Genomic DNA, 23,357 nt, shown 5'->3' with positions numbered 1-23,357 from the left:
TATATTGATTAGTGTTGAAATGATAATATTTTGGATCTGTTGGGTAAACTATATTACTCAAATTAACTTCATCTGTCCCTTTTTCTTTTTAGATGTGGCTACTAGAAAATCTTAAATGAGGCCGGGCACGGTGGCTCCCGCCTGTAATCCCAGCACTTTGGGAGGCCGAGGCAGGTGGATCACGAGATCAGGAGATTGAGACCATCCTGGCTAACCCGGTGAAACCCCATCTCTACTAAAAATACAAAAAATTAGCCGGGTGTGGTGGCGGGTGCCTGTAGTCCCAGCAACTTGGGAGGCTGAGGCAGGAGAATGGTGTGAACCCGGGAGGTGGAGCCTGCAGATTGCACCACTGCTCTCCAGCCTGGGCAACAGAGCAAGACTCCGTCTCAAAAAAAAGCTTGAATCCATCATAGAAGGTGGGCAGGATTTTTGTAGTCAGAAAAATAATTATTAATTATCAATATTATGAAGGAAAAAAGGAAATGGTATAATAAATGTATAAAACCAAAATAGTTTGGAAAATGGCATAACATTAATGTCTTAAGTACAATTCATATCTTGCGCACTTCAGAGTGCTTTCACGTTCGTTGCCTTATGGTAACCCTGTAGGGCAAGTAGAATTGATTCCATTGTACAGTGGGGGCTGTGACTTACTTACTTACTTGCTTGTATTTAAGGGTAAGTAAATACCCTTCATGTACTAACAAAGACAGCCCTACCAATCTCCATGTATTGTGTGGTCCTTGTGTGACTGGTGCTGTCCTGGGCATGCAGCATACATTATCTCATTTAATATTTGCATTAACACGATGAGGTGAACATACATCACCATTTTACAGATCAATAAACTAAGCCCTGGAAAGGTTAAGGGACTTGCCGAAGGCCACACAGTTAGAAAGTGGCAACAGATGAGAGCTAAACCAAACCTTCCTGAGTCCATCTCTTAACCATCCATGCCATTCTGCGTCAGTGAATACAAAGCGATCATAATTGGCACAGCAGGGCACGACTGTTAAAACACCGATTTTCTGATATGAAAGTTTATTTTCCCTAGAAGAACCTAAAAAGTAAATCATTAGTGGCTGCAGACAAAGTGGTAAATAATACACCCATTGTTACAGATGAGAAAACTATGTCCCAGAAAGGTTACAGGACAAGAGTAATTAGAATATGTGTTTCTCAGGGCAGTGGCCTCCCCACAGCTTGATACTGGCCTCCATGTTGCCCATCCTGATCTCTGGGGTCTGCAAATTCCCTGTAAGAGTCTTGTACAGCCTTAGGCACCCACTGGGTAGTCAACAAATGCTAACTGGCTTGACAACTGCATTAAAATACGATGTCCCCAAGATCCCCTCTTCCTTTTATTTTAGTAAACCATTAATTCGATCTATATTTAGCAAGCATAGGCAGAGTTCTTACATTGTAATAGTTTGGTGCAGGAGTTTCAAATTTGAGAGCTTTCATAAAGCTTGGCAACTGGAACATGCTGGAACACGAATTACTAAAGTCTCTCTTGGAAATAAAATCCGATGGGATAGTGTATGCGTTCGCTGCAGGGTATTTAGAAATGATGGTGTCCAATCGGGCGCACTGTAAGGAGACAACCAAAGGAATCAGCATTGTCACATAATATTGTGGATCTGAAGGACAGATGTCAAAAAGATGGTGACCAGCACAAGGTCTAAATGCATTTTATAAAAGGTGAAACTCTGGCAGGTAACAATGATAAACTGACCTCGGGCTTTGAGGATCTTCCCTTGGAAAACGCAAGTTCAGACCTGTACTCGCTTCTGTAAACTAACTCAAATTATTCATCTTCTGTTTGGGACTTGGCAAAAATGATTTTGCCATAAATGCATTTCCACCCGATCCTGTTCCAGGCCACTTACCCTTGACTCATCAGCTGTTGGGTAATTTATGTGATAGGAAGCTTTAGATGCTCTTCTCAGCCTAGGCTTTTCTTCTGAGTAAAATCTCACATCTTGTTTCTAAGGTTAAATGATCTGAACTGCCTAAGCAACGAGTTTGCTTCAAACAAAGCTCCAGGGGGCTTGTTGACCATCTGTGCCTCCTACCCTCCACCAAATTACTGTTTTCATCAAATCCTACGGTATTTTCACGGTTTAACAGAACCAATCCCACCCTTTCAGGAAGCCACGATAAATTATCTTCAGTTAAAAAACAAACAGAATCAATGTTTGTCAAAAGAACAGGGACAAAAGTCACAGAAACTCAGTGATAACATCACTTTCCCCTAAGATAGCATGGCAAGTATTGGAGTCTGATAAAACAAAAAATTTCCCACTATTTAATGGTCAAAAGCTTGAGAACATTGCCCTGGATTTTCTCACTTGATAGGAATCAATAACTACACAAACACAGAAAGTGGGTGAGCCAGAAGGAAGGCATTAGGGCCCCCCTACTTCACTCTGTGCTTGGTGGTGACGGTCCTCAGCGTCTGGTTTATGGACCCCCACTAGCATTTGGGTGGGTGTAGCACCAGAAGCGGGAGTGTTCTTGTCCAGAGCCTAAGTTGTTCAGAGCCTAACCTGGGTTCAAGCCCCAGCTCAACCTCAGCCTCTTCAGTAATGGGAAGTTAACTCCAACGCTGATCTGTTCCTTGAGTATCCAACTCTGCCAAACTCGAATTCTAATAAGAAGTGGCTACATGCAGTGTGTAAGGATTTGCTGATGCTCCTAGAAGTAAGGTCACCCCAGCTTTGAACGTGCTTCATCTTTTTCATTCTGGCCAAGAGTTAACCAATACCTTTGGTGGGTTTTTGTGTTGAATCCTCACGACAACCCTGAGCAGTGCATCTTATGATTATCTCTACTTTACAGATGAGGAAGCTGAACTTCCCCAGCTAATTCAGGCAGAGGACCAGCATTCCTACCCAAGCAGTCAGCCTCCACTACATGACATGGATCAGAGAGCCCATTCTAAAGAGGAAAGGGTTGAGCGGCATGGCTCTGAGATAACAGCAAGCCCATTCAATCATAGACTCTTTTTTGGTTTAGAACACCTACAACTTACATTTTGAAAATGAAAAAACTTCTTCCCAAAAAAGTCCCAGTAGAGGCAATGTTTTATAAAGTATCGTAATAGAATTAGTCTCAGAATGTGGCTACAGTAACACTCACTCACCAACACTACACACCCCTTGGTTTACTTGCCAGGCCTGTGGCCTCCAATCTGGCCAAATGCCGGCATTTATGAACTTCTCTCCAGCACCTACTAACTTTTCTAGAGCCGCTCCTGCCAGCATGCAAATACAGAGAGGCCATCAAACTCTCCACCCACCTGCCTCATACACTTCTCCTAGTCAGTCCTGTGGAAGATTCTGGAGCAAAGATTTGGAATATACTAATAAAGCTCTTTATATCATTCGGACTTAGAGAGATGACAGGTCTCTCAAAAGGTTGGGTGTAGTTGTTTCAACAGTCATGAGGAAGTTTCTAAAATTTATAGACCCACAGAGTTTTTTGGTCAGCCTCACCCATAATCACATTCCTGCTGGTCATTCTGATCTTTCTCTGATGAGAGCTACTTTTAATTCCCTCTAAGTCTTGGGATGCAGAAGTGGAGGAGGTGCTAAAGGTGAAAGTTACTGAAAGAGGCGGTGGGGTGGGGGATATGAAATTCTCATCCAGTTCACACAGGAATGAGGTAAAACGCAGAGATCTCCTAATAGATTGCCATCGACCACTTCAGGCACCCATCCCCAGGTACAGGACCTTAAGTGCTTATACCTGAGTGTAACATAACTATAAATACAAATTCCCATATTTGTGAAAGGGAGGAGAGGGGGAAGCCTGAGCAGCTCAAAGTCTGCCTTCTTTAGGGTTTGGTTCTGAATTTTTTAAAGGCCTGAAAGGCGTGGCTAGGTTCTGTAACACTCAGCTCTTGCCTTGGGCCCCTTCTCCTCCAGATAGTCCGGCTTTTCATTTGGAAAGTTACCGCACGCAAAGCCTTGTAGACAACCAATCGTGTCCTCTGATTCAGTCTCTTTGTTGGCACCAAGAAGGAATGGGCAGTGCCATTATTTAGCAAAGAAGTTCTCGGAGAGAAAACCTAGGTGTTGCAGGAAGTATTGTTTGTGACTCAGGTGGTAACAATCATAATATTTAGCATGTTTATAATGCTTTGCTGTTTCAAAGAGTATTTCACTCATTGCAACGTTAATTTGCCCAGTGCCTCCAGGGAGTCTCCACTTTCATGAGGCAACTGGGACACAGAAGGGTGACGTGCTTGAGGTCACGTCAAGAATCCACAGCTGAGGCAGGATCAGGTCTGAAGTCTTGTCTTCTACACCAGGACTTCATGAGACGGCACTTCTTTTGAGTTTCTTTCCTAGCAGAGCTGGTGGCAGAAAAATAGGTAGAGGCATGGCTGTTCTGTGGACCTACTGAGGCCATGTACAAACTCAGCTTCTTCGGTAATGGGGAGTTAACTCCAAAGCTGGTCTGTTCCTTGAGTATCCAATTCTGCCAAATTCGAATTCCAATAAGATGTGGCTACATTTAGTGTGTCTTAAATGGTCCCTTTGTGTGGTTAAAAAAAAAAATCAATTCCAATGTCAGGCATCATAATACATCTGTGCAAGAAATTATTATAACTTTTAAAGGGACAAGATGGCATATGTTTGTTAATTTAATGTTAGAGTCTGGGCTTGCTTTCTTTTCACTTTTTTTTTTTTTTTTTGGACAGAGTCTGCCTCTGTCACCCAGGCTGGAGTGTGATGGTGAAATCATAGTTCACTGCAGCCTCAACCTCCTGGGCTCAAGTGATCCTCCCACCTCAGCCTCCCGAGTAGCTGGGACTATCGACACACATCACCACTCCTGGCTAATTTTTAAATTATTTTGTAGAGATGGGGTCTCACTATGTTGCCCGAGCTGGTCTTGAACTCCTGGGCTTAAGTGATCTTCCTGCATTGGCCTTCCGAAATGCTGGCATTATAGGCATGAGCCACCGTGCCTGTCCACTTTTCACTTTTCTTCCTCAGGTAGCCTTACCCTAGTTTGTATCTTTCCCCTTGCTGTATCTGTTTTTCTTGACCATTTATCTATTTTGCTGTATCTATTTTTCTTGACAATGTATAAACATTTTTAAGAAGCCTATCTTTGCCCAACTCTGGTCAGGGTCATTGGCAATTCATATAGCTACTTGATTGTTACAGCCCTCAACAAAAATTAAGTCCCATATCTTACGAAGAGAAGGAAAGGGGTGGGGCCAGTACTTTTCAGGCCCACTGCCGGCTTTCTTTTTAGTCCTATCAGATTTCTCAATAGTTTGACAACCAATTAGATTAAGCATTGTAAAAATCATATTACACCAAGATGTGTAAGAGTAACTATTTCCTGGCATGCCTAAACATCTCAGGAAAATACTTGCTTAGTGCACTCAGTGATAACAAAATTGGTTTGGAAGGAACAAGTTCTGAAGATTCCTCTGGCTTCTCTTCCCACCCTGGCAGTGGGTAGAGATGGGAAAAAGTTACTTAGAGACACAGGGTCCAATTTACCTGCATGAAATTTGAGGAGGCAGTTACTCTCCTAATTAGAACCATGGGCCTTTGGAGAGAAAGGACCAGATGTCCAATATATAATTATGCAATCAATGAAGGAAATTACTGACCAGTTAATGCTTTACTCAAGAGAAGCGGTTCTCACCATTGAGGGAAACATGCAAGTTCCTTTCTTGGACAATGAGACACTGTTGGACACCGGTGACTGGTGAATAACATTGTAGAACCCAGGTCCTGGGATATCATTCTGAAAGGGAAGAGAAGGTGGTGTCATCGAGATACTTCAATTCCATTGTGCTTTTCCACAGGCTTTACATCCATTAACACTAAGCCTTACTGTAATCCCACAGCACAGGCGCTACCACCACTTGGTGGGTGACAGCCTAGCTCCACCATTTCCTGACTTGCCCGATCTTCGTCTCAGTTACCAAGTGGTGGGGCTGGAATTCCAAGCCAGGCTAGACTCCCAAAGCCCTTGCTCTTTCCACTATGCCCTGCCGCATTCCAAAAGAACACAGTCGTTTTTTCAAGTCATTAGAGAAATGGGCCTAAAGTGGGACACTGAATGCGGCTGATGTGCAAGTCAGTGTGCAGTGATTGGGTAAGCCAGACCCACGGCAAGGGAAGGGTGAGCGATTTCATGTTCACCCCACCCCACCTGACTCAGCTTCCTCCTCAGCCTTTCAGAAGAGAAACCAGGGAGTGTTTCTGTTTATAAAGCAAAATGAAACAAAAACAACCTTCAACCCAAACCAGGCCATTTCTAACTCTCAGACAAAAAGAGGCAAGCTCTTGAGGCTCAAGTGCTGAATGATGCAGGCATGTGAGAGAGGAATAAGTCAGAGGTCACTTCCAAGTTCATTTCTGCTGCGGCAGCTCATCGGGCTTTCATTGCATTTCCCATGCTAGTTACCAGGGGGAAGTAAATGTTGACAGAAGTTGGCTGAGTGGTGTGAAATGCTAAGGATGCTCCACTGTGGCAAGAGGTTCCTGGGTACCTGCTTGGTGTCAGAAGCTTTTCAAAGTTGGTCTCATTTTCACCATCAGCCAGTGATGAAGGGATTACTGTCCCCCGTTGATAAATGGAGACACTAAGGCACGTGGAGATGAATTTGCCCAAGGTCCCGCTGCTGTAAGTGGCAGTACCTGACTTCAGTGCCAAGCGCACAGTGTGTGCTGTCTTGTTTACTCCTCACAACAAGCCTTTTACAGTGAGGTATGGTCAGGGCTACTTTAAGGAAAGTGAGGCCCAGAGACACAGCTAGTAAGTGGCAAACCCCAGAGCTGAACCGAGACAGCCCGACTCCAGAGCTTGCTGTCTCCAATCTCTGCCACTCAGGCCTGTCCTGTCTCCACCATCCCTACTGCCTTCCTTAGGGTAGAAAGCCCAAGGTACCATCAGTGCCTTCCAGGACTTCCGAGTCTGGCTGGGCAGTGTGTAATTATGGTTTCATATAAGGGATAGGGTCAAAGTGCTGTTAACGGGTTCTTCTGTGCTGACTTTTAAATGCAGTGAGTCCTTTCACCCTTGCCCCATGGGAGGTGGCGACAGGGGTGCTGATTCCTGCTTTTAGGTGAGAATGATCCCCGGTGGACGGAGAGGAACTGACTGCCATGGAGAGTGAGGCAGGCAGCAGGAGGCGCTGTGGAGCCAGGTACTCCAGCACCCCAGGCCGAGAGCCCAGGAGAACCCTCGTGTTGTGGATGCAGATGCGAAGGGCTACGGGGAGACAAGGAAGAGATTTTTCTAGGCAACTGTTTTCAGGGCAAGCATCAATTTATCGAGTGCCCATTTTGTGCCATGCACTGTTCTGAGGACTTTACATGTACTATTAGCTCACTTAATCTCCATTTTAAAGAAGTTGGGGCCAAAAGAGATAAGGCCCACATAACTAGTAAATGTCAGAGCCAGAACCGAGGCACTCTGACCACAGAGTCTGCTCTTAACCATGAAACCAAACTAATTCTCAAATGAGATTGTATAGGATTAAAAAAATCCCCACCGGGTTATGAATCAGAAATTGTAGTCTCAGTGCTGCCACACGCTAAGTGATCTTGAGCAAGTCACCTCTCTGGGCTTCCTTATTTGTAAGTCCAAGGTGTTGGGCCTTGGGGTGCTTTTGAGCTTCCAGAGTCCCTGAATCTAGGAAAGCTGACACAGGAGGTGTCACTGTGACTCTTCTAGGTTTAAATAGTAGATAATGAAGACACACACCTCTAGCTCCCGGTTACACCACACTCTGAACCTGACCATCAGTTTGCAAGAATTTTCTGAGCACTCATATATGTCTGAGGAGCTAGGGGTTCCAGACAAAATGCAAGACCTAAATGCCGGCTCCATCCTACCTGCCCAGTTAAATTAGAATTTCAGATAAACTGCAGATGATGATTTTAGTATATCCCATGCAATATTTGGGACATACTTGTACTAACAGAGTTGCCATTTATCTGAAATTCTAATTTAACCGGACATCTTGTATTTTCATTTGCTGAAGCTCACAACTTTCCTGGGCTTTAACACACTTTAATTCTGCCACTTTGCATACTGGCTTGAGTCCAAGGCAAATGGGAAGAAGGCTGTTACCACTTAGCCTGGAGGAATGGAGTGCTGCCTGTTTGTTCTTAGTGAGCAAAAAGAGAGTCCTCCAGGCAGCGGCAGCTGGAGCTGGCCAGCGGCAGCTTGTGAGGACAACTGTTAAAAATTCCAAAATGTTGCTGCTGGTGGCTTGAAATTGGCCACGGTGGGAGTATTTATACCACAAACGGGCAGATGCTACATCTCAGCACTTTTCTTCGAGGAGGGTAAATGGTGGTTGACCAGCACACCACCGCCTTCGTGCAACGCCCAAGTAGGTCTCTGGGAGGGAAATGTCAAGCGTTCTCCTGTGACTTCTAGAGGTGGGCGGATGCCACCCTCAGAGAGACCGTTCGCCTGTGCAAAAACAGTTCCTGCGACTGACATTCTGTGACTTGGATGAATTTAGGCCTCTCAGAGCAAATCCCAGAGAACGAGAATCCAAGTTGTGACTGGTGTGAACTTAGCCACTCCTTGGTTTCTTGGCAAAAACCAAATAAACAAACAAAACAAAAACATGTATGGGGAGGGAGAAGGGAAGAGAACTCGCATTTACTAGCGCTCTATGGAAGCCCTACCCACTGTCTCCTTTGCTGCCTCTAAGTGTGAGGATTGAAGGGGTCAACACACATAAAGTGGGTGGAACAGCGCCGATGCGGCCCGCCATCATCACCATCATCATCACCATCACCATCACCACGCACGATGTTGCCTGCTACTGCCTCCATGGAGCCAGGACACTCCCTTGGGAGTCACAAACCTTCAGAGTGGGACTGAGCAGCTTATTAGCAGCCCCTTGAAGTGCCCTGCGTGGGATAGGGGCAAAAATGCAATTTAGCGGACACTGATTGAAACCTACTGTGCATCAGGACCTGTGCCAAGGATGGAAGATTTGGCGCAACCTGTTAGCAGCTCACAAGGTCTAGGAATGGGAGGAAGGAGATGTATCACAACAGTGCTCATGGATGGATGTGTGGTCGTGACTCGATGGGAAATGCGCAGACTTGAGTTGGGGTCATTTGATCCATTTTTGAGGGGTTTGTGGGGTCTGGAAAGGACAGCAATGACCACTGCCCAAGGAGCCCCTAGGCAGGTGGTGGAGGTAAGACAGCACACACATTAACCTTGTGTCAAGGGCATAAGACGAGCTGTGGGAGGTGCCTCCACCTGGGGAAGATGCTGGGGAAACAGGGTCTGAGGACCAGGAGCTGCTACCTGGGTTCATCCTCACTCTGCCCAGCCTCCACTGCACCAGCTACTTCACCCTCTTTTCATCTCAGGATCATTATCTGAAAAGTATGGATAATGATGGGATTTAGCTCACGGGGTTATTATGGGGATTAAATGAGGTAATAAATGCAAAGGTCTTTGAGGGGTACCTGGCATGTCATGAGTGCCAGCCCAGTGTTTGCAGACCCCTTAGGAAGGGGTACTGGTGACTGATGCAGAGAAGTCAGGCTTCACAGAGCAGGGAGGCAGGGCAGACCCTACTGTGGGTCAGATATGCAGCTGAGGGCACACTTGGGGCAGCTGTCCCCTTGAACATGGTGACTTCTGCAAACTGAACCTCTTTCATTTAAACATCCCTGGCCTAGTGTCATATCAAGTTAATAAGTGAACAATATTAACTTTGTACGATTTCATCACAAATTAACCACTGGCTGGCTTCCCATTTGGGAGGGTAGATTTACTATGTAATGGTATTAACATATATTTTTAAATTGTGCCCATCTAGAGCACATGGTACCTATGTCCTACCCATATTTATTTATTCAAGCCTGGAAGGGATGAGGTTTAGAACCATGAAATACTCATTCCTGGCAAGGGCTTACCTACCTATTACAACATCTTTATTTTTAGGATGAGGAAACAGAGAAGCAAAGACATTAAGTGGTGTCCTTAGGGGTACACAGTTTGGGAAACAGTGACCACAATCCAGGGTGAAGTGGAGACAGAAACAGGGAGGCAGGGGTAGAAAATGGCCGGCAGGCTGCTGGGCCATGCTCTGCCACATAGATCAGGCATGTCTCTTCACCTACGCAAAGTTACCAGCACATCTGTAAATAACTCGAAAATGTTCAGGAAAACAGACTTCATTTCTAGCAGCCAAAATTGCCAGTCCCGACACTGAGCTCTGTGAAGGATTCACTGTACTCTGCAGTAAGATTCTCATGGGGAATGTGAGCTGGGCAAGGAGACCTTGATGGTTCACTGCAAAGTTAGCCTCACAAGGTAAGTGCACATTTCAAAGGGCACTGATTCTCTGTGTCAAAGATGTGCTAAGGTGGGCCACAGGACTACTGCCAGGAGGCAGCCATGTTTGATCGGGAGCAACGGTGTGGGTGACTAATGCTTTAAGAGGGGTGGTGAAGCCCTGGAGTTTTAAAATCTGTTTTTAATTTGTATTGCCTCACTAAATTATCAGGTGATGTTAAACAAGATCTTTAACTTCTCAATGGCCATTTCCCTCAGGAAAAATGAGAACGAACATAGAATAGCAATTTGTTTTTCTGTTTTTATAACTTGAGGAGACCACAAAAATTATATAATCCAAATTTTATGTTTCAGTTGAGGAAACTGAAGCCCAGAAAAGTCAAGTGACTGGTTTAAAGGCACACAGCCAGTGACAGAGTAGGACACGGAAAGCCTGATTGATGGATCCCCTGCCCTTTCCATAAAATTCCATCCTTATTTCTAAAATGCTTACAAATGCTGAGATGGAAGTTTTCATGTTGTCAAGTAACACGACCACATTTAAAAAGTTGGAACCCAATCTCTGAGCAATTCCCGTCTCTATTCGATGCTGCCTGTAGGTTTGGCTACCTGCCTCCTTGGTTCCTTTAGTCAAAAACGTTCTGAGAAGCAATCATCTTTTAAAACACTAACTTGACAAGTCAGCCGGCTTGCTTTCTGAATTTGAGTGTTCAGAACTAAATCACGGGGGATGGGGCCCATCCACGGTAGCTGACATCCTCCCCTGTCTTCAGCTTGGTCTGTGTTGCTAAGGCCTTTTCAGAAACTTGCTGACTTTCACAGGCCAAATTTACAGCTTTGCGGGCCACAAAGGCAGGTGTGGTGCAGTGTGTGGAAACAGCAAGAGGCTTTGGAGTGAACTAGACCTGGGTTGAGGTCCAATTCTTTCAACATTGATTCAGCAAACATTTACTTTGAGCCTCTTAAGTGCCAAACCCTGCGTTGTGTGACCTTGGGTGGGTCATTGAACTTCCCTAAGCCTCGGTTTCCTCTTGTGTTAAATTAAAATAATAAACCCTTCCTTTCAGCATTGTTCTGAGGATTAGAGATAAAAGGCAGTCTAAAAGTACACATAGTAAGGATAAGTAAATGGTGGCTGCTATTGTTTTTATCGGAGGCTGGGCTGCAAATATCCTAGAGAGGGACAATATATTATCATTAAATTGACAAATGGGAAACCAGACAGAAAATGGGAAAGAGCCAAACAGTTAAAACAGAGAAACTAGGGAGAGAAGAAAACTCCTGGGCAAATATGTATTGTCTTTGGAGAAAACCTACAAGTGATTTAAAACTGTGTGTGTGTGTTTGTGTGCATACACTCTATTCTTTATTATTTGCTTTCTTAGAATCCTAAAATATCAGAAGTGGAAGAAACTTGAAACATTCTCTAGTTCAGCGTTCTCATCTACCAAGGAGGAATCAGGCTGAGGGCACCAGGGCTGGCCAAGGCCCCTCACTCCATGCCTTGGCTCCGTTCAGAACCTAGATCTCCTCATTCCCTCTCTGCCATCTGGGCAAGGTAATAGGATGAAAACCATTTTTAGAGTGCAGCAAAAGATATGTGAAATGAGGACTCCTCCAAAAGAACATTATTCTAAAGGTCTTGCTTAAATGAATGAAGGAATGAAAAACTTTTTAGACTCTAAGGACGCCTGTGAGTTGCTTCTGTCCCCTGCTGGTGAGAGAGGAGAAAGTCAGGTCCCAGAAATCCCAAAGATTAAATAAGGACCGGTCAGGAACCACGCAGAACTTTCCAGGTTAGAGAGGAAAAGAGATGCGGCAAGATTTAGGGAAGGGGGGGTGGTGGGTAACACAGGAATATGATAACACGTTGTGGTGGTGGTGGTGGTGATTTTGAGATGGAGTCTCATTCTGTCGCCCAGGCTGAAGTCCAGTAGCGCGATCTCGGCTCACTACAATCTCTGCTTCCTAGGTACATGTGATTCTCCTGCCTCAGGAGAGGCAGTAGTTGGGTCTACAGGTGTGTGCCACCACTCCCAGCTAATTTTTGTATTTTTAGTAGAGATGGGGTTTCACCATGTTGGCCAGGCTGACCTCAGGTGATCTGTCTACCTTGGCCTCCCAAACTGCTGGGATTACAGGTGTGAGCCACTGCACCCGGCTAATAACACATTGTTTAAGGAAGTTTTTTTTGTTTTTTGTTTTTTTGTTTTTAAAGTAGGGCAGGGCTCATTACAAAGGTAATTTTTTTTTTTTTTAATTTCAGACAGGGTCTCGCTCTGTCACCCAGGCTAGGGTACAGTTGCGCTATCTTGGTTCAATGCAGCCTCGACCTCCTCAGGTTCAGGTGATCCTCCTTCCTCAGCCTCTTGAGTAGCTGGGTCTACAGGCACACACCACTATGCCAAGCTAATTTTTGTACTTTTTTCTTTTTTTTTCTTGTAGAGATTGGGTTTTGCTATGTTGCCTGGGCTGATCTGAAACTCCTGGCTCAAGCAATTAATTCTCCCACCTCAGCTTCCCAAAGTGCTGGGATTACAGGCATAAGCCACCGTGCCCGGCCCTCCAAAGGTAATTCTAGATGTATTCGACTCTTCTTTTCCTCTTGTGTTATTTGCAGTCATGTGGTTTCCTCTCACAAGGATGGGGAAGAATTTTTTTAAATCTTTTACTTAATTGATAACACTTGGGAATTTTTGCAATTTTTTAGTTTTATGATGATTTTTAAAATATATTGTTTTCTTAAAATAGTTTTGGTCCAGTTCAATATTTTTGGCGCCATAAATCCAGACACAGTTGTTTTTCCGTGGATGTCCCATTTTTCAGGCTCGTTCTTACAGTTAGTCCAGTCGGTGCCCCTCAGTGGAGCTGGTGCCGCGGCTCCTGGGAGCACACTGCCCTCCACTGTCCACAGAAAGACACAGCAGCCAGACAGAACGTGCCTGTCCCGCAAGGCTAAAATCCAGACTAAAACGAAAGAACCCCTGAGACAACGTCATTACCTTCTTATGAGGAAATCTCTTGGCTTGACTATTGAATCCTTTTTTTTCTGATTCTGGGATTACTGAAGCTTGAGATTTAAAAGGAATGGAGGATTGTGTTGGATATGCAGCAGTAAAACCTAAACAACAAAAATGGAGTAAAATCAAAATGAATACAAAACAATGATTGACAAATGTGGAAAACACAAAGGTGTATATTAAAGTTTTATTTTAAATGGTAGAGAAGAGAAACTTGCCTTTTGACAGGAAACAGACACGAAACCGGATTAAAAAAAAATATTCCCCACTTTCTTTCCCTCTCGGCAATTTATCGGACTTCCCCCCTCCAGCTCTTAAATTACTGAGATGTGGTCACATAAAGTACCTTAAACAGGCTGTCCCGGAGAAAAGGAAGGAGATGATAGTAAAGACATTCTTGCCAGGCAGGAAGGAGACAGCAAAACTATTCTGGGAGCAGCCTGGACGAGGCGCGGTCAGGACAGAGGAAGCGTCCTCACTGCTCCTTGGCCTAGATTCAGACACCAGCATTAGGCCGTTAAAATCCAAAGAGGTTAGGGAAATCCCAGCCTGGGGCTGGCTCTCACTTTTCAGGGCACTGTGCAAGACAGGTGTAAGTTTTCGTTTCTGTTTTGAGCAGACATGGGGTTAAAAAGCAGAAAGGGATCATCTATAGAAACTGAAGTTAAAAGTTCGTTTGTCTAGGCTGCGATGTATACATGCATGTCTGATGTATAAACTCCCCTCCTGCTGAGACTTCCACAACTGCTAGAACTTGGCAGCATCTGTCTGCATAGCAGGTTGATTATAGACTCTAACCTGTAAGTGTAATGGACTCTGACTCCAGTTTTTTGATGTTTGATGGCTGATAGCTCTTCAGCTTCACCACTCCCCCATTCCCTTCTGCCCCACCACTGGGCAAGCGGATGAGAAAGCCCAGAGCTCCCTCCTGTGGCACCAGCTGGAAGTTCAAACCACGCAGACCCCTGCCCTCAGTCCAGCCTCGCTTTCCAACCATAAGAAAACCCCCAAGCCAGGCTCCTTTCCCTGCTCTCTCAAGCCATTATTGGATCAGGTTAGGAAGGCTGTGCTGCTGTCCTCAGAAGGCCTCACTATGTGGGTGATAAGCCTTTTCCTACACTCTTCATGAGCGTGTGTGTGGCACCGTAAGTCTTGACATCCAAACCAAATTTTGGGTGGCGGGGGGGGGGGGGGGGGGTGCATCCTGACTCTGTAGGCTGTTCACAACAGTAAGCCAAATTATTTTAACATCAGAATCCTAACCCTCAGAGAGGAAATACGCGCAGAAATGGGGGAAAAAAAAAACAGTCAAGAGAAGGAAAGAAGAAAGTATGTGTTAGCCATGACAGAGGGTGGTTTGTATGGAAACTATCAGTAAGGCTCATTTCTTCATCTCCGAATTTTTTTAAAAAACAATACTCCTTTTCAGAGTGGGAAGCCTGAAGACAATAGGGACCCCTCAAGGGGTACAATCATGAACCAGCTTCACAGATGAGGAAACTGAGGCTTAGAGGGATTAAGTTACTCATCCGAATCACCCAGCACTTAAGCGGAACAGGTAGGGTGTGAACATGATTTGCCTAATGAGTCCAGGCTCTTGAGCTCTGAGCTGTGCTTCCTCTTCCTGAGCTGGCCTCTAGTAAGTGCTCAATAAACACGATGGGGAGAGGGACACTGAAGCCTAATCTGCCTGGGTGGAGGATGAAGCCAGTAAAAGGAGCTGAATACGTGTTTAAGTAGAAAATATTTGGGGATACCAATATACAGTAAATGTATTCTTCTCCTCCCCTCCCCATTTAAGTAGATGAATGGCTATGTTTTTGGTTTGTTTGCTTTAAGAGAGCTATACAGCAAATCAAAAGGCAGAAGCAGCTGCAAGACTTCCTGGCTTTTGTTTCTAAAAGCCTAAGCCTATAGAACAGCTAAGAGAGTGTGCAGAGGAGGCAGTAAAGAGAGAGTTATTTAAAAAAGGTTAAAGGAAGGACATTCTCCTGGGGAAAGGAGAGGTTTCTGCCTGACTGGAAAGGAGATCCAAGGCTTCTGGCTATAACAGAAATGCATGTGTCAGAGCAGCCCTCTTGATGAAACAATTTAAAAAGTAGAATTTTTGAAAAACACTCTGGATGACTGAACTCCTATTTCTTACCAAAACAGGACTAGATTTGCCCTCCCAGCTGGAAAAAAAAAGTTAAAAATGGGCAAGATATATAAAGCAATCAAGATACTGGACATCAGGCAACAAAGGACAGGGATCCCTGAGAGAAGCAAAATAAATGAGGTTGGCAATAAGATGGCCCCCAGCTTTCTGCCAGGAGAAAATCTCAAGACCACAGCACAGGAAGAAGGGATCCAGATGGAGCCCCGTGGTCTTCCTGAGTTGAGGAAATAGATCTGGGAGTCCAGAAAGACCAAGACAGCTAAGTTCACAGAGCAGAGTACCAGAGAAGAGAGAGCTACCCAGATGGAGAGCTATGGAGCTCTGCAACGGGGTCCCCTGAGTAAGTTCCTGGGTATTGACCAACACATGGCATGAGAAAACTACCCAGGGCTGGAGAAGGAACCGCCTGGCAGAATTCAAGTGAGCAATCCCTGAGGCTTCCACAGGGCCGGGAATAGCTCCTGTTTTCATGAGTCACAGCGGGAAAACCTCATAATTCATGGAACATAGAGTATGCAGGAGGGTTTCGCCTCAGAAATGGGGCAAAATTACCCCTAGACTAAATACTGCTCTGGTTCCAGCTAACAAAGCTTTAAAGCAGGACCTGAAAAGATCAAACTGTTTCCAAATAATTTAACTGCATCTCAGAACAAAGCACAAGAATATTTATGGGACTACAAAAATAGCACCTAAGAGGTAAAATTCAAAATACCTGGCATTGATAAAAAATTAATAGGAGGAAGAAGGAAAAATATACTTCAAAGTGGGGAGAAAATAAACGATCAAAACCAACTCAGAAATGATACAGATGATAGAATTAGTGGAGAAGAACATTATAACTGCTGCACTAACTGTATTTCATATGTTCAAGAAGCCAGAGAAAAGACTGAACATATTAAGTAGATATGGAAGATATAATGACAAGATCCAAATCGAACTACCAGATGTGAAAACTAAATGTCTGAGATTAAAAATACACTAGATGAGATGAATAGCAAATTAGACATTAGAGGAAAAAAAGATTAGTAAACTTGAAGACCTAGAAATAAAACTATACAAAATAAAACAGAAAAAGGACAAGAAAAAGGATTAGTGAGCTGTGTGGAAACTTTGAGGAGCCTAATATATATGTAATCAGGCTCTCAAAAAAAGAAATATGAGGAGAGAAGAAATAGAAAAAAATAGTTCAAGAAAAAATGGTTGAAATTTTTCCAAATTTGATTAAAAAAACTATTGACTCACAGATTCAAGAAAGTCACTTAACATCAAATACAAGAAACATGAAGAAAATGACACTGTAGGCCAACCATAATCAAATTGCTTAAAAAGTGATAAGAAGAAAATGTTAAAATTGGGCAGAGAAAAAAGACATGTCACATATGAAGAAACAAATACGAGAATGACAGCAGATTGATATTGAAAACAACACCTTTAAGGCAATAAAAGGAAAAAAAAAAAACCTGTCACCCTAGAATCCTGTACTCAGTAAAAATATCTTCAAAAGCAAAAGTAGAATAAAAACTTTTAAAACTATATAAATATTGAAAGAATTAATCATCAGCAAATGGGAGCTACAAGAAATGTTAAGGGAAGCCCTTCAGGCCAAAGAAAATGATACCAGTAGGAAATCTGAATCACATAAAGGAATGAAGCTCTGGAAATAGTAAATATGTGGGTAAATAGAAAATATAAAATTATGAGTATAAATTGAATAATTTTTTTTTTTTTTTTTTTTTTAGACGGAGTCTCGTTCTTGCGCCCAGGCTGGAGTGCAATGGCGCCATCTCGGCTCACTGCAAGCTCCGCCTCCCGGGTTCACGCCATTCTCCTGCCTCAGCCTCCCGAGTAGCTGGGACTACAGGCGCCCGCCACCGCGCCCGGCTAATTTTTTGTATTTTTAGTAGAGACGGGGTTTCACCATGTTAGCCAGGATGGTCTCGATCTCCTGACCTCGTGATCTGCCCGCCCCGGCTTCTCAAAGTACTGGGATTACAGGCATGAGCCACCAAACCCAGCCTTGAATAATTTAAATATAACATTTTAAACATTTAAAAAGTAATGATTACGGGCCGGGTGTGGTAGCCTGTAATCCAGCACTTTGGGAGGCCTCCTTACCAAATTAGCCAGGCATGGTGGCAGGTGCCTGTAATCCCAGCTATTCAGGAGGCTGAATCAGGAGAATTGCTTGAACCCGGGAGGTGTAGGTTACAGTGAGCCAAGACTGCGCCACTGCACTCCAGCCTGAGCGACACAGCAAGGCTCCATCTCAAAAAAAAAAAAATTATGTAAAGCAAAAATAACAACTGTTTTGTAGGGTTTATACCATATGTACAAGTAAAATGTTTAACAACAATAACATAAAGGTCAGGAAGGGAAAAATAAAAATATACTGTTTTAAGGTTCTTCTACTATATGTGAAGTGTTATAATATCACTTGATGGTAGACCATGATAAGTTAAAGATATATACTATAAACTCTAAAGTATGTAGGGATCAACGAACTTTTTCTAAGGGCCAGATAGTACATATCTGTCTATCTATCTATCCATCTATAGCTATCTATCTATCTATCATCTATCTATCTATCTATCTATCTATCTATCTATCTATCTATCTTATTGATCTATATTTTGAGACAGGGTCTTGCTCTGTTGCCCAGGTTGGAGTGCAGTGGTGCAGTCATAGTTCATTGCAGCCTTGACCTCCTGGGCTTAAGCAATCCTCCTGCCTCAGCCTCCCAAAGTTCTGGGATTGCAAGTGTGGGCCACCATGCCCGGCCAGATAGTAAATATTTTAGTCTTTGCAGTCTATTTATTCTCTGTGGCAACTATTCAGTGCTGCCATTATGGAGTAAAAGCAGCCACAGACAATACATAAACAAACTGGGGTGGCCATGTTCCAATAAAACTTTATTAATAGAAATAGGCAGTGGGTCAGATTTGGTCCAAGGAGCAAAGTTTGCCAACTGTTGCTTTAAGGTAACCACTAGGAAAATACTACAAGGAGTTATTCCTAATAGGCTAACAAAGGAGATAAAATTGAAGCTTTAAAAATAATACAAGAGACAGAGAAAAGGTAAATAAAGAACAGATGGGACGAATAGAAAGCAAGTCACAAGATGATAGACTTAAACTTATACACCAATAATCACATTAAATGTAAATAATCTAAATATCCCAATTAAAAAACAGAGATTCTCAGATTGGATAAGAAAGAAAGACCCAACTATATGTTACCTTGGAGAAACATACTTTAAATATAAACTCAGAAATAAGTTAAAAGTAAAATAATGGAAAAAGATTTACTATGCTAACACTAATCAAAAGATAGTTAGATATTATCAGATAAAGTAGATTTCAGAGCAAAAAATATTACCTGCAATAAAGAGGGTCATTTCATAATGGGGTCATTATGAGCAGTCAGCTCCTCAAGAAAACATAACAGTCCTAAATGCTGATGTATCCAATAAAAAGAGATTGAAAATATAAGAAGCAGAAACTGATAAAACTGCAAGAAAAAATAGAAAATTTCACAATTATAGTCAGAGATCTCAAAACATCTCCCTCGATAATTTAAACAAGTAGATAGATCAGTAAAGATATATGAAACCTGAACAAAACTATTACCTAACCTGACCTAATTGGCATTTATAGAACACTCCACCTATCAATTCCATACAAGCTGTCCCAGAAAACTGAAGAGGAAAAGACATTTCCAAACTCATTCAATGAGGCAACCACTACCTGATACCAAAACTATATGGCATCATTACAAGAGGGAAAAAGATCACTAGAGGTCAACAGCCCTCATAAACATAAATACATAAATCCTTAGAAAAATTTTAGCAGATCAAACCAGACAATATATAGAAAGATAATACATCGTGACCAACCCCAGTAATGCAAAAATAGTTTAATATTTAAAAATCAATATAATTCATCATATTAACGAACTAAAAAAGAAAAACCATACGAGTATCTCAACAGATTTAAAAAATCATATACCTGTAACATGTACTCTTTTTGTCTGGCTTCTTTCACTCAGCATAATTACTATGAAATTCATCTCTGTTGCTGATATATCAATACTCCATTGCTTTTTATTGTTGAGTAATATTCCATTGTATAAAAACATGATGTTTATTCACTGGTGATGTAAATTTGAGTTGTCGCCAGTTTGGGGGCATTACAAATAAAACTGCTATGAGCATTTTATCTACAAGTCTTTAAATGGATATAAGCTTTCATTTTGTGGGGTAAATGCCTAGGAGTGGAATGACTAGATCATATGTTTAACTTTTAAAAAAACTGTCAAACTATTTTTCATAGTCGTTGTACTTTTGCACATCCCCACTATTAGCGTATGAAAGTTTCTATGACTTCACATTCTTATCAGCAATGGGAAGTCTTTTTAATCTCAGGCATCCCATTAGGTATGTAATGGTATCTCATTATGGTTTTAATTTGCATTTCCCTAATGACTAATGATGCTAAGCAGTCCTTCATATGCTATTTTCCCTCTGTATATCTTTTTTTGGTGAAGTAACTGTTTAGTAGATACAGAAAAAGCTTTTCATAAGATCTAATATCCTTTGATGATTAAAAGAAAAACTCTAGCAAACTAGGAATAGGAGCAAACTTTGTTAATCTGATAAAAGGTGTCTATAACAAAAGCCTATAGCAAACAGGATACCAAATTGTGAAATATTAAAAGCTTTCCCTCGAGACAGGGAGTGAAACTAGTACAACTGCTATTACCCTTCTATTCAACGTTGTACTGAAGGTCTCTAGCCAATACAAACGCCTACATAAAATATATTAAAAATACATAAAATATATGGATGAGAAAGGAAGAAATAAAGTTGTCATTTTCACAGATTACAAGATTGTATATGGGGAAACTGCAAAATAATCTGTGGACACCCTATAAGAGGTAATAGTTGGATTTAGTGAGGTCACCAGAATCAAGGTCAATATACAAAAATCAATTAATTTTTTTGTACAGCAGCAACAAACAATTTAAAATAAAATTTAAAATTACCATTTATAACAGCATAAAAATCAAATGCCTACAATAGATATAATGAAGATATGCAAGACTTCTACATAGAAAACTCCAAAACATTGAGAACAATTTAAGGTAACTTAAATAAAAGGATCTATACATGGATTAGAGAAGTTAATATTTATTGTAAAGATGTAAATTATCCTTAAATTGATTTCTAGAATCAATGCAATCCAAATTAAAATGAGAGTAGAGTTTTTTAAAGACATTAATAAGCTGATTGTAAAATTTGTATAGCTACCCAGATTTGATCATCGCACATTATATTCTTGTATCAAAATATCATGTGTGCACCATAAATATGTACAACTATTATGTATCCATAAAAATTAAAAATAAAAAAGTAAAATAAATTTATATGGAAATGCACTGGGGTCAAGAATAGCCAGCATAAACAAAGAAGTACAAAGTTGAAGGGCTTATGCTACTAAAGAGTTATTATAAAGTTACAGTAATTAGGACAGTATGATATGTGAATGGAATAAATAATCAAGAAGCAGAGCTGCATATGCCTGGACACTTGATTTATGACAAAGATAGCAACAGCAACACAGAGTAGTAGAGAATGAGCAGCCTTTCAATAAATGGTGCTGGGTCAACATGGAAAACAACAGACTCGGGCATCTTCCTCAATCAAAAACAATTTCAAGTGAATTGTAGATCCAGATGTAAAAGGTAAAATAATAGAGTTTCTAGAAGAAACTATCTTGGGATGGGCAAAGATTTCTTAAGTATTAATAAAATAGACATGTACACTAAACATAAAGAGACTGATAAATTGGGCTATATTAAAATCAAGAGTTTCCGTGTCTTTAGCACATTGTCAAGAGAGTGAAAAGGAAAGTCCCAGGATAGGGGATGACATTTACCTACAGCTAACAAATGACTTGTTTCTAGAATAAAGAATCCCTATAAATAAGAAAAGGACAGAATGGTTTAAAGAACTCCTATAAATATAAAAAAGAAAAGACAAGACAAGACCCAGCAGAAGAAAATGGGCAAAAAAGTTGAACAGTCACTTCTCCAAAGAGAATATCCAAAAGGCCAGTCAACATGAAAAAGTGCTCAATCTCATTGATCTCAGGCAATGCAAATTAAAACTATTATGAGCTTAAAATGTTGGTGAGGATTTGGAGCAGCTGGAATTCACATACATTGCTTGTAAGGAGATAAAATTGGCACAGCTACTTTGGAAAACTGTTTGGCAATATCAATTAAGCTTACCCTAAACATACCCTATGACCCAGCAGTTCCACTCCTCAGGTATAAACCCATGAAATACATAAATATGTGTCCCACAAGACAAGTACAAGAATAGTTACAGAAGTTTTTATTCATAATAGCCCCAAACTGGAAACAACCTAAATGTCCTTCAGTAGTAGAATAGATAAATAAATTGTGGTGTATTCAAACAAGAGTAATAAAATGAACAAATTACTCATAGATAAGACAAACCAACATGAAGTTAAATCTCTGAAACATAAGTGAAAAAAGCCTGAGAGAAAAGAGCTCATATTGTATGATTCACATTTACATAACATTCAAAAACAAACTAAAGTTATTAATGATATGAGAAGTCAGGATAACCGTAGTGTTTACTTTTGCAGGGAAGGGAGATAATATCTGAGAAGGGACAAGGGCTTTTGAGATGCTGCTGACATTCTGTCTTGGTCTGAGAAGTTATTCCATAGGTGGTGTTTTCTTTGTGAATATTCATTAAGCTATACAATTAGGATTTGTGCACTTTTTCTGAATATATATTTATGCTTCAATTTAAAGAAATGTTAAAGAAAAAGAGAGTGCAAAATCAGAGGATAGGAGGAAGAAAGAGAGATCTCTCTGGATTTGAGAGCAGCAGCGACTCTGGAAGCCCACCAGGGAGGTGGTAATAGCCTCGAAAGAAAAAGCGCTGGAGCCTAGGGGGATCTCAAAATGAGGTTTCCTGTCTCAGCAATAATTCCTAAGCCACACTAACGAACCAGAACACTAGTTGGCGAACACTAGCAAAACCAAAGGGAGCACATGAGCTGGGACACTGGGGATCTCACCAATGTGGATGGTTGACCAATGACCTGAGTATTCCTCCCCACCCCAACCCAGCCTCCTGGGATCACACTAACTATTGGGAAAGTTCTGAACTTGAAACAATCACGAGGGAGATAGGATTTATGCTGATAATGGCTGGAGTTATCCTTTCCAACAACCCAGCAGAATGGGGACTTGCAGTCATAACTCAAGTTGAGTTCTAGGAAATAAAAAAAGATCTCTTACGTATCTAAATTTGAGGATAGAGATTCTTACCAGATACATGGAACTAACAAGTCTGGGTTTTGTTTATTAGTTTTTTATTTTTTAACAGATTTCCTCCTTCTTCTCTCATCCTTTCTTTTCAGTTTCTTCCCAATCGTCACACTTGAAACAGTAGGGCCTAAAGCCATCTATCTGGTATGCCTGTAAGGATGGCCCTGTGGATATAACCCAGGACTTACTATTCCCCCCAAATTTGCTCTTATGTACTAAAATAAGCATATGTCAGGAGCTATCTCCTCCCTGCAAAGACACATGTACCTTTCTGTACTTCACTGGCACGTCTGGGATGTTTGCCAGTGCGTTCATTTTTCTGTGCAGAGTTGTCCATGTTAGCAAAATTCTGTGACGTGTTCCATTTGTTTGATGAAAGGTTCTACTGCATGTTCTCCTAAGCACCTGAAACAGCAAAACACAGCATTTGTAGAGATCATTTCACATTGGTTAATTATTGCAAATGGGTTCTGTTCTATCTACAGGGTAAACTG

At 41.8% G+C, this 23,357-nt stretch overlaps 1 protein-coding gene across 6 annotated transcripts in view; it reads right to left on the bottom strand.

The window, feature by feature from the left end:
* STPG1 (sperm tail PG-rich repeat containing 1) overlaps window positions 1–23,357 on the bottom strand; it is a 58,372-nt gene that overhangs the window by 21,236 nt on the left and 13,779 nt on the right. For 2 of the 6 annotated variants that reach the window (XM_008963147.5, XM_008963146.5), the window contains 4 exons: window positions 23,131–23,268; window positions 13,323–13,441; window positions 5,677–5,778; window positions 1,423–1,593 (listed from right to left, as the gene is read on the bottom strand). In XM_008963147.5, the coding sequence (XP_008961395.1) occupies window positions 1,423–1,593; window positions 5,677–5,778; window positions 13,323–13,441; window positions 23,131–23,200 (462 nt within the window). In that variant the 5' untranslated portion in view covers window positions 23,201–23,268. Of the gene's footprint in view, window positions 1–1,422; window positions 1,594–5,676; window positions 5,779–13,322; window positions 13,442–13,686; window positions 13,831–18,873; window positions 19,006–23,130; window positions 23,269–23,357 lie in introns of all 6 variants that reach the window. The other 4 variants (XM_034958138.4, XM_008963148.6, XM_034958160.3 and 1 more) reach the window with 3 other exon arrangements.

This window comes from Pan paniscus, chromosome 1 (genome assembly GCF_029289425.2).
Source record: "Pan paniscus chromosome 1, NHGRI_mPanPan1-v2.0_pri, whole genome shotgun sequence".
Lineage (NCBI taxonomy): Eukaryota > Metazoa > Chordata > Mammalia > Primates > Hominidae > Pan > Pan paniscus.
Note: the sequence above shows the minus strand (reverse complement) of the source record. Positions and strands in the feature narration are given on the sequence as shown.